At 33.7% G+C, this 12346-nt stretch overlaps 1 protein-coding gene and 1 pseudogene across 1 annotated transcript; one reads left to right on the top strand and one right to left on the bottom strand.

Moving 5' to 3' along the window:
- The first annotated feature begins 213 nt into the window (after positions 1-213).
- Positions 214-346, top strand: LOC138884487 (U1 spliceosomal RNA; annotated as a pseudogene).
- Positions 347-3974: 3628 nt separating this feature from the next.
- Positions 3975-10074, bottom strand: LOC138883622 (uncharacterized). Its single transcript, XM_070164317.1, has 13 exons — positions 9664-10074; positions 8981-9367; positions 7812-7895; positions 7265-7447; positions 6881-6890; positions 6639-6811; positions 6497-6566; positions 5713-6395; positions 5029-5337; positions 4838-4914; positions 4632-4728; positions 4360-4558; positions 3975-4042 (listed from the first exon to the last, which is right to left on the bottom strand). The coding sequence occupies exons 1-13, from the start codon at positions 10072-10074 to the stop codon at positions 3975-3977; spliced, it is 2751 nt and encodes a 916-aa protein (XP_070020418.1).
- Between the last annotated feature and the right edge of the window lie 2272 nt (positions 10075-12346).

Below are 12346 nucleotides of genomic sequence, written 5' to 3'. Positions count from 1 at the left end.
GACGGCGTCTCAGACTTAACTTTTGTTGGGAGTGGTGAGAAGTATGGAAATGAGTCTTCCTACTTAGCGAATCATCAGCATCATGAACAAATTGGCAGGAGAAAAACTAAAGAGTGGCAGGTATTGTGAGTGATTGCTCCCACATCGGTAGTTTGAAGGAAAAGGGGAAACGAAAGGCTTAGTATAAGAGATGGGCTGAGCTAACCGAGTAACATACTTACCTGAACGGGGTCAATGGGCGATCAATAAGGCCCATGGCCTAGGTTGGTGACCTCCATTGCACTTTGGAGGGGTAGGTGCCCGCCTAAGGTCGGCCCAAGCGGTCGAGCCTACGTCATAATTGAGCAAACTTCATTTGTAACCACTAGGGCCAAACTTATATCACGACTAGCAATTGAAAAAGCCGAAACTATACGTTCAACGCAAACGAAAAGGAAAGCAATCCTAATCGATTTTGTATCCTAAATTCACGCGTTCAGTATGGGATCTTCAACCTTCAAACACTATAAAAGTCGCCCAATTATTCACATTGTGAAAAATATTCTACGGTTTCTGAAGACTAAACCCATAGAAGAGCTCCCAAAAATTCACGCTCAAATTCAAATTTTTTTGCACAATTGCTGCCTACAATCAGCTTAATAGAATTGAGATTTCGTTCTTAAATTGTGAAATTGATACAAAATCGACAAAATCAACTAATGTCTATGGAGATTGTGAATGTTGGAACTACCGTTCCAATTTTGATTCCGATTTTACTTCAACACAGTGGTGAATGGGTAAGTGAGAGTAAATTTGTTAATTTCCTTGTTAATGGCGTGTTGATCAATTCGGACTGTAGCTATGATTATTTTGTTGATGAGAAATACAAGCAATTGGGTAGAGATTCAATTACGAGTGCAATGGAGATAAAATACACAGTGAAGGATGGCTATATAGCAATTCCAATATACAATGATATGAGTGTGCGCTTGTATATGGAGATGAAAAAGAAAAACTTGGATATCACTGAATATCCATTATGCATAACATTGAAAACTGTGTATTCAAGTGCTGAATGCTCATATTTAAGTTCATACTTGGGTGGCAACTTACTCGCAACAACTTCAGCTGGAAACTTACTCGCAACAACTTCAGTTGGTTTACAATGTCAGAACGTAGAAGAAGTACATAAAAACTAATATTGTTGAGATGATGGATAATCGTGTAAAGGAAGACAAAATTGAGATATTGAAGGGAAATTGTATAATAGACAATCCACAACATGAAGATATTGCAGAAGGTCGGTTATATTGGGACAAAGATACACTCATTAGTGTAATGAAGCACTACACAATACGAAAAATGTCAATTTATAGTGGATAGATCATCTACAACAAGGTATGATTTCTACTTATGAGATTGCACTTCTCTGTAATTTTTGTATATAGATTTGTATAAAAAATGTATAATTATTGTATAGTGAGATTGCACTTCTCTGTAATTTTTTGTATACAGATTTGTATAAAAATGTATAATTATTTTATAGTGAGATTGCATATGTATACTGCTTGTTTATTTGAGACAAAAGTGTAAAAATCTGAAGAAACGCATTAGCATAACACTATATTTTAAATAGGTATTGTCTTACACGCGTGGATGAAAGTTGCAAATGGAGTCTTAGATCTTCAAGACTACACAAATCAAATGTCTTCAAGGTTAGACGGTCCAATGATGTTCACACTTGCCCAGAGATGAGTAGACTGTTTTCACAACGTCATGCTACTTCGTCAGACATTGCAAAAATGATTTGCAACAAATATACCAATCCAAAAACAATATACACTCCGGCAGACATCATGAGCGACATGAAATAACAGTATGAGATTAATATGAGTTACGTAAAAGCTTATAGAACAAAAGAAAAGTTGTTTGAACTACTAAGAAGGATACCACGCGAATCTTATAGAAAACTGCCGGGTCACTTGTATATGATAAATATGACAAATCCTGGTTCTGTCACAAGGTTACATAAATCAGAGGACGGGCGCTTCATGTATGTTTTTGTCGCACTAAATGCATCAATCATAGGATGGAAATACTGTTACCCTATTGTAGTGTTTGATGGGACATTCCTCAAATCATCACATAGAGGAACAATGTTAACAGCTAGCGCACAAGATGCGGAAGGTGAATATGTTGCAGACTCATATAATAATTATATATGGTATAGATAGTTCTTATCTGTGTATAATAAAAATAATATGTGGATGCTTTCTTATTTGCTTAACCAGGTAAAAAATTTTCCACTAGCATACGTTGTTGTAGATTCTGAAATGATGCTTCCTGGGAATAGTTTTTTGAAATGTTTAGACAGGCTTTTGGAGAAAGGGAAAGGATGTGCATCGTATCGGATCGTCATGCAAGCATATTGAGGGGTGCTTCGATTGTGTATCCATAGGTATCTCACTGTGTATGCATCTTTCATCTTTGGAATAACATAAAGAAGCAGCTCAAGAAGAACCATGACCGACTGAAGGGAGTATTTTTTGCAATGGCCAGAGCATATAAAATTGAAGATTTTAATCACCTCATGGAAGATATGGACAGCATTGATAAAAGGGTAAGGGGTTACCTATTCCAAGTTGGTTATGAAAAGTGGTCTATAGTGCATTCCACTGTTAATAGATCCATGGTGATGACTTCAAATATTGCCGAGTCACTCAATGCAAGGAACAGAGAGGCAAGAGAGCTACCAATCATGAGTTTGCTAGATTACATTATGAATTTGGTTATGGAATGGAATAATACAAATAGAATGACTGCAATGAGTACATTTATTGGCATAGGAAAAAAATATCATGAAGTACTGAAGGAAAATAGCTATTTGTAGTAGAAGATGACGGTAAATATTCTTTTATCATGGCTTACTTCATATGCCGGAGTAACATACTTTGACAAAATTGCATTAATACTTGTCATATCCCTATTTTAGTTTTACTAATGATATCTATTTAAATTTAGGTGAAGCCTTCAACCGATTATGTATATGTCGTAATGGATGTTGAACAAAGGCGGAACATAGTCTGCATGCAAAAAAGAGAATGCCCGTGCAAACGATTTCAAGTGGATAAGATTCCTTGTCCACATGCTATGGCAGTATTGGACTACACACACATGGAAGCACCCAAATATTGTTCTGCCTATTACACCAAGGAATACTTCAAGAAGACATATGAAGTGTCAGTTAATCCACTTCCCCATAAAACTACATGGGACCTTCCAACAGAGGTGTTAGATAATGTGGTCCTACCACCGATAGTGAAGGGCAAACTAGGAAGACCGACGAAGTCGCGACGCAAGGGACTTTATTAATATCTGTATACTGAAACTGTTACATGTGGACTGTGTGGATAACAAGGACATAACAGAAGAACATGCTGGAATGCTCAAGACAACTAGTAGATGCTGCTACAATGATTTAGTATTTTGTAACATTTTTTCTTCTGCATATTGCAATTAGAATATTGGAAAAATAATAAGATTTGCAATCAGATTCTCTCTGATGTATGAATTAAGATGCTACTTTTTGTCATAATGAAAGTATTGGTAGAAGTTTTATTTCAAATACTATTATGGATGTCACTATACAAAATAATATACAAAATAGATGACAATATACAAAAAAGACTGTTACTATACAAAAATATACAAAATAGACTGTCACTATACAATTTATATCTAATATTTTGTTCCTATACTAAAAAAATACAAAATAAACTATAGCTATACAAACAATATACAAAATAGATGTCATTATACAAAAAATATACAAAAAGAGGGATTACCAATTAAATATACAAAATAGAAATTGTATATTTATACAATTTACATACAATAGACTGTGACTATCCAAAAAATATATAGATAGATATCACTATAAAAAATAGACCGTCGCTATGCAGTGTATATACAGTTAGCTGCCCCCAAAACATCATTCACAAAACTTCCTGTAGCAACTTAGCAACACCAGCTAAATTTGCAAAATCTGTCGAAAATGCAAAAGCTGCCGAAATAGATTAACTGTATAAATTACAAAACTAAAACTGTAGAAAAGTCAAAACTACACAAAAACTGAAATTTTCATAATTTCACTATTAACTGAAAACTACACAACAAGTCCCAATTAAAAGTAATATTCAACATTAACATTTCAAACATATTGTTCAAAGACATCCCAAACAAAAAGCATAAAATGTGATATAAGTATGCAACTGCATCCAATCATAGACAATATCAGAACCAAACTACTTTCATCTTAAGACTACATGTGAGTATTCTGTTAAACTATCCCAAACTACTTCATCTTGCCCTTCAACTTGCCCTTTTTCTTGATATCCTTCAAAGTCTCGCCATCACCAACATCATGCAACTTGCTCTTTTTCTTGATATCCTTCAAAGTCTTGTCATCACAAACGGCATGCGTCTTGCCCTTTTTCTTGTTATCCTTCAAAGACTTGTCATCAACAACGGAATGCGACTTGCTCTTTTTCTTGTTATCCTTTTTATCTGATCCTTCAATCTACCAGTAGACTCATCATCACTAGCTGCATATCCTTTTTGTTTCTTCACTCCATAATCCCATAGAAATATACCATATCGGTTCTGTATCCCATCAATATAATAGCTTTAGGAATACAGCTGCCTTGAATGATGTACTCAGCAAATGCAGCAACATAAATACCACAATCACTACATACAAGGTAGCACATAAACATTGAATAAAAGTTAGGATAATATCCAAATAGGAATTCATATACAAAAAATGAATAAGAATCAGAAATATTCAATAATAATTTACGTGTTATCTTGCGTTGGCAACCCATCAACGACATGAATCTCAAAAGGATCATTGGCAGGGATTCCCATAGGATTCTCCTTTGTGTCCCAAAAACCAATACGATGAAGGAAATATGGGAGCAACACTAAGTATGGCTCAACTGATCTACGAACTGCACTATTCTATCGCACGCCACTCATGGAATGATATACATAAATGCACAGATCTTTGAATGACAATCTCGCCAATATCCAGTGCCACTTATCAGACAGATTTATAGGGAAAAAGATTTCATCAACAGTAGACCAAGGAACATTACATATTAAAAAATACCCAAGTATATACTCAACAATTGGATCTGTTTCAGTAATCAAATTCATGTCTCTGTTTTTCTCCAAAAACTCCTTGTACAAATTCGAAATCAAGCAGTTAAACCAACAGTTATTAGTTGTGAATCTTACTGGAACATCAACACCGTACTTCCCTTTCTTTCTCAAATAGTAAAAAATTACATCAATATGCTGAAATATGAAGAATATACACACAATCAGAAAATTACAGTATGAGAAAACTAAAAATGTATATCACCAGTTTATATTTTACAGTTAAAGCGTTGACTTGCTGAATCACACAAGGGTAGGCCGGGATATGCAAACGTGAAGAACCATTTTTTTTCTCCAATATCATCAACTCCAAATTCAAATATTTTATTTAGCTTATTGCTAGCCTCTGTATAAATACCGTCTCTAATGAATCATGATAAAAAGATATGGTTCATAACACGAAACACGAAAATAAACAAGAAAAAAAAAAAGAAAAAAAAAACTGAAACATAAAACTTACGGCGCATTAGTCCTTAAGCCTCTATTGATGAAAGTGTTCCACTTACACAATACTCTGAAATCAACATGATTGTCAACATTTCCCTCAAAAGGATACTTTATAGTCAAGATGGGCTTCTTTGACTTAGTTGGCTTATTTTCAACAACTTGGATGGTGCCACCAAAGTCAAATGTGTTTATGAATGGTGACTTCATGACCCCTGCTGGTTTCCTTTCTCTAGGGTTCATTTCAGGTGTGTCATGATCAACAACAACTATATGATCTTCCTGCATAGTAGCAATATTTTTCTCCACTCCTAAATAATCACCATGTACAATATTTTGATTGAAATACTTTTGGGTGATTGCAGTTATTTGAGCCTCAGCATCACTACTCCAGCTATTGTCCTCACCAACTTCCTCACAACTATTTTTACCAAGTTGTACAGAATCATCCACCAAACTCCCTATATTAGCAGTATTTTTGTCACAAAACTGTTGGGTGATTGCCGTGATTTCAGGCTCGGCATCCTCAATCCAGGCTTCGTCATCACCAACTCCTTCACTACTTTTACCATCTTGTATAGAATCCTTCACCACACCCTCCATAACATCAACAGTTTGCTCTAGACTTACCTCATTGTCAACATTTTTCTTTACAACTTCTTCAATGCCAATATTTTTCTCCATAACTTCCTCACTACCAAAATTATTCTCTGAAACTTCCTTATCATAATGGTTGTCATCTTTTTGATTACCTTGTTCAGAAAAAATATACAAAAAGTTGTAAAATTATAGTAAAAGGTAAAAATAACAAATAAGCGTAGTCATGAGAATACCTTTGAAGCATCGCGTACACCTAGAGCTTTAAAAACCTTTTCAAATGAGGAAATCATTAAGTTCTCCAAAGATGAAACCTTGTCGTTTACCTATAAAAGGAAAAGTGAAACTGAATATCAATTAAGTTGTCAGAACTGCTCAAAGACAAAATAGAATTGTACCTTCTTGATTTCACTTCTCAAAAGTTTCAACTCTTTCTCGCTTGAATTCAAGTTACTGGACTGTGGATCCGGATTCTCATTGTTGATAGATTGTGATTCCGGCTTATCTTTGGAGTGCTTCTTTGTTTTAACTTCAGCCACGACTCCAGATTCAATATGAATCTCATTGTTATCTTCACAAACCGGGACAAAGTCATGCAATTAAAGCCTTGTTTGTTCATAATTTGTTGGAGAAATGTTACCAAACACCAACTACAAATAAATAAATAAAAGTTAGCAATCATCAAATGTATCATAAATGTATCAGAAATGCATAATTAATGTATCAGAAATGTATCAGAATGCATAATTCATGTATCAGAAATGCATAATTCATGTATCATAAATATATAATTTATGAATCAGAAATGTATATTTTTTACTAGCCCCTGACTTAAAAGAAAAAACTCTTTCCTCAACCTCTTAAACGTCACCTTCTTCTTTACTTTCCAGTTAAGTATGTGTGGCACAAGATCTCCAATCCGGTAAGCGAGGTTTTTGCGAGTATAGGGGCAGCATTCATAAAACCAACACTGGAATGCCAAAGGCAAACCACCATATCGGTACATCTCTCTCCTGCTACGAACCTTATCCTTCATTGACTCCAACGTAGCATTAAAAACCATTTTTCCCCAAGGGAAAGTCTCAAAATCACCAGATTCAACCAACAGAAAATCATTCTTTGTTATCAAATAATCATTCGTAATAGAAAACAGGAAATTGAAATATAATACTACAATCTTTAATGCATCCTCATCAGATTTCCACATCTTTTTTAAGAAACAGTCAGTTAACAATTTCTTAGACACTTTCGACATGCTTGAAAAGTACAATTCCATCAACCGACTTGACTGGACAAATTCATAAGGGATTTTTACCTATCTATACCATATATCAAACTTTATTACCAAAAATGTTCATAATTTGTTATTTACCCGTGTAGTCTACACTTTTACTATAAATTATATACCAATCCAAAAATAGGTAGATTTTGCCATAAAAAATACGCTAAAATGAAGGCACCAGATCTGCGTGTGATTCTGTCAACATCAAATTAGAATTGCTGCGTAATTCTCTCCTTCCTCAACGGAAAGAGATCTCTTTTCTCTCACTCAACTACAATTCTCAAAAAACGCAAGCTACTGAAGCTCCAGTAATCAAACGAAAAGGAGATTTATGTTCTTCATCTTCATCTTCATCTGTTCTTCCATATATTTTCTACCATTGATAGCCATTAAAAAGCTTGAAAGCTTTGAATTCAAATTTGGGTTTTCAAAAATCATTATTTGTTTGGATTGGGTGTTGTTGTAAATAATTTGGAATATGTTTAGGAGTTTATATCTCAATTTTGAGGGGTTTTGGTGAAGATTAGACTTGGTTTTGACTGAATTTTAGATTGAAACTCGAAGAAGAAGAAGAAGAAGAAGAAGAAGAAGAAGAAGAAGAAGAAGAAGAAGAAGAAGAAGAAGAAGAAGAAGAAGAAGAAGAAGAAGAAGAAGAAGAAGAAGACATATTTCCAGAAATTGTAGATAAATTGTAGTTAAAATATAGAATTGTAGATATATTGTAGATAAATTGTAGATAAATTGTAGATGAATTGTAGATTGGGAAGACTAAAACTTCTACAAATCTTCTACAATTATGTCGAAAATGCCAATTATGCTACAATTGAAATGAGAATTTGGATATTAAAATTCAATGTATCTATTTTGTAGATATCTTGTAGATAAATTGTAGATTATTTGTATTCTGATTGTAGATGCATTATTTTCTGTTTTCACAAATCCAAAACGACTAAAGCTTCTACAAAATCTTCTGCAAAAAACAGTCTACAATTTATCTACAATTTTTCTAATTTGACTACAATTTGACTACAAAATATCTACAAATTCTGGAAATATGTCTTTTTCTTCTTCTTCTTCTTCGAATTTCAATCGACTGTGTTAACCAGTAACCTTCAACCACTGCCCAAAAAAAAATAGGTCAAATAATTTCGAACTCTCTGCCATTATTATTTCCAGTGGGAATTCAAGCGGTTGGATCAAAGAATTTAAATTTTCTTGTGAATCTGAAAATATGATATTCTTTGACGGTGGTGGGAAGTTGGGGATGATCAACGAGAGGAAGCATAGGAGCATCGTGAGTTGTGTGTGTGTTATGAACAGTTGAGATGAAAGGAAAGAGAAAGTGGGAAGATAGTCCTATAATTATGCCTAATATAAATGAACCCTTAATTATATCCCTAATTTGAATTATGGTATAGAAATGGTAATTTGGTATGCTTAAATGTAATAAACACAAACCTTAAACATTGAGGGTAATAAAGTTTGATATATGGTATAGATAGGTAAAAATCTCAATTCATAATCCTTATTGGGATCACCATTACACTTTAAACCTGTAATAATACAAAACTCTACAAGTCCAAAGCGCAACTTGGTGCTATTCACTTTAGTCCATAACTCATTATCTTTAGGTGACACTACTTCCCTAATCAATAGTGAATGGATAAGTTGGTTCTGTATAAAAAATTCGGGCAAGTCCACAAAATAACCAAAACATGTTCTTCTAAACATCTCAATCTGCTGATCATCCAAATTATCTTTCAAATATTTTACTATACTGCAGTTTGTATGCACACTGATACGGGTACTATAATGATCATCCAAAGGAACATAGTAATCCCAAAGCTGCAAACAACACAAAAATATAAATATATATAAGCTTCATAACAATCACAAATATACACTTTAAACATTACGTATACAATATGTGGATAGATGATACACTTTATATACAAAAGTTGTACATTACTTATTGACTTGATACACATTATATACAATATAAAAAAGAATGATACATTTTATATACAAATTTGGAACATAACTGCCATATTGGTTAAATTTCTACATATTAAAATAAACTAAGCGCACACAAGTCAAAGTTATATCATTAAAAAATACCTTCAAATCAGATGAGCTAGAACATTTTGATCAACATGAACTTTTCTCTTTTTTGATGGAACATCATCCCTATCACTTTTAGCCTTCCTTTTAGAACCTTTACCCTTATCCTTCACAACATCCTTTCCCACTATTTTAATCTTTCTTTTGTAACTTGTGCCTTTTTCAACAACTACATGATGAGCAGTGTGTGACCTCGTTACTCTATCGCTGGGAGTCTCGCTATGAGAACGAGTCCTTCTATCAACAGGGATATTTTGCTTTCCTTCACTAGGGGTATTTTGCATTGCTTCAACAGATTTATGGGTTGCATGCCCCAAATCGCACCCAAAATCTGGTAAATCTTCAAAATCGTCATCGTCATTGCTAATGAAATTAGGGTTATATTTCACTAATTGACCGGCTAATTTCAGAGAATTTGGAGATGCCTTCATCTTTCTTTTTTTTCTTCAAAGACGTCTTTTCCCCCCATTATAGAGACGACTATGAACAAAAATTGGAAAACCTAGAGTCGACTATGAACAAAAATCGGAAAACCTACTGAAATTTTGACTTACATTGAAATCAAGAGTAAAAAGGCAGAAGCTGTGTTTGAGAAGAAAGGTGTTTTGAGAGAGCCGAGTTAAAGGAGCGAGTTCAAAAGCGTGGGTGGTTTATGGATTATGGGCTAGTAGATGTAATAAGTTTGGGTCGGAGGGACATTTCGGGTCCAAGGGGAAAAACTTTGGGCTATTAAAATTTTAAAGGGCTATACAGGGTAGTTTTTCTGTCATAATTTGTGGTAGTGGGGGCCTGTGTTCGCGTCGCCCCTACCCAATTCGAAGTCCAATTTTATACTGTTATAGGGTAAGCCCAATATTCTTTGGCCCATTAAGTAGTGTATAATAAAGCTTGTTATAGGACATCCATCAGTAATTAATTTTTAAATTTTCATGTATATTTAGATTAGACTGCATCTGCCAAGCAATTACGAATAGGAACGACTAATATCAGTTATCAAGCCATCACTTAGAGCTGATAATGATATATACAAATTTTAAGAGAATTGAGGAACTACTCCGTAATATAGACAACATACTTTTATAGTAGAAAAATGAATGAAAATTATTTTTAAATATCGAATAATATTTGTCTGGATGTAAGGAGTACTTAATTTGAAAGCAACCTAGCACACTTAAGATATGTAGAGGGATGAACAAACTACTCCTCAGTAATTTGATATACTTTTTAAATTGCAAGGAGGATATTGAGATAGTAAAATATCTGACATCTATATAATTAACAATAACTCAATATCTGGGTAGTTAAGCACTTTCCTTAATTTTTTTTAAGACTCTTACATAAATTTAATGTGGAAGAAAGTTGAACATATGAACAACGGTGAAACCAAGAACTTAAAGCGGAATAAAAAAAAAGTGACTTTTACCTAGTTATACTATATTAGAAACTTATTTACCAATGTTCTTTATGTTTTGTAATTTTTAATAAGTAATCCCTCCGGTCCAAAATAAGTGATTTTTTGGTTGTTTTCACACATATTAAGAAATCCACCCTTTTAACATTAATTAGCAATAAAATTGACCATATTAACCTTTACTATCTTTTCACATAAATACTCCTAACACATATTCCAATATTATTTACTCCAAGGGCAATGTAGGAAAAAAATAATTAATTCATTCTTGAAATATGAAAAAATCAGTTATTTTGGACCACAAGAAAACAGCTAAAAAATCACTTATTTTGGACCGGAGGGAGTATCTAGGTTTTTCTTACAAATTGTGTATATTGCTCCTTAAAAGGCTCTCACCCCATTATTAGTGCCTTCAATTAAGGGATTCAATTATATCCTTTCTGTTATAAAATATAACCCAAAATAACAATATAGAACAAGCAAAAACAAACTAAGAGATATAGAGAGAAAGAGAGGAAGAGAGATTCTTATCTCTTCTTCAATTGTGTGTATTTTCTTATCTATTACAAGGCATTTATATAGGCATAAAGGTGAAGAAAATATGTCATTGAACATATAAAATATGCCATTGAATGTGTCATTAAAAATTTGAGATGAAGATCATGGAAGAAGAGTAGACATCCAACATAATGTGATATTTATCATAATACTCCCCCTTGGATGTCCATAGATAATGTGCCTCATTAAAACCTTATTAGGAAAAAACTCTATGGGAAAAAAAATCCTAGTGAAGGAAAAAGAGTACACATGTTTAGAAATACGCCTTTTGGTTGCCTCGTTAAAAACCTTGCAAGGAAAACCCAGTAGGACAAAACCTTGTAAGGGAAAAGGAGTACAACGCGTATTAACTCCTCCTATGAGAGCATCAACTCACATGCTTGAGCCTTCGCATCCCAATTTTGTACACCAGTTTCTTGAAGGTTGATGTTGGTAGAGATTTGGTGAACAAATCAGCCATATTATCACTTGAACGAATCTGTTGAACATTGATATCACCATTCTTTTAAAGATCATGTGTAAAAAATAACTGTGGTGAAATGTGTTTTGTCCTATCTCCTTTTATGAATCCCCCCTTCAATTGGGCTATGCATGCTGCATTGTCTTCATACAAAATTGTGGGTAGTTTTTCACACTTCAAACCACATTTGTCTCGGATAAGATATATTATAGACCTCAACCAAATACATTCTCGACTTGCTTCATGAATAGCAATTATCTCAACATGATTAGAA

This window comes from Nicotiana sylvestris, chromosome 12, assembly GCF_000393655.2.
Source record: "Nicotiana sylvestris chromosome 12, ASM39365v2, whole genome shotgun sequence".
NCBI lineage: Eukaryota > Viridiplantae > Streptophyta > Magnoliopsida > Solanales > Solanaceae > Nicotiana > Nicotiana sylvestris.
The sequence above is the reverse complement of the archived record's forward strand: the minus strand, read 5'-3'. Positions and strand labels throughout refer to the sequence as shown.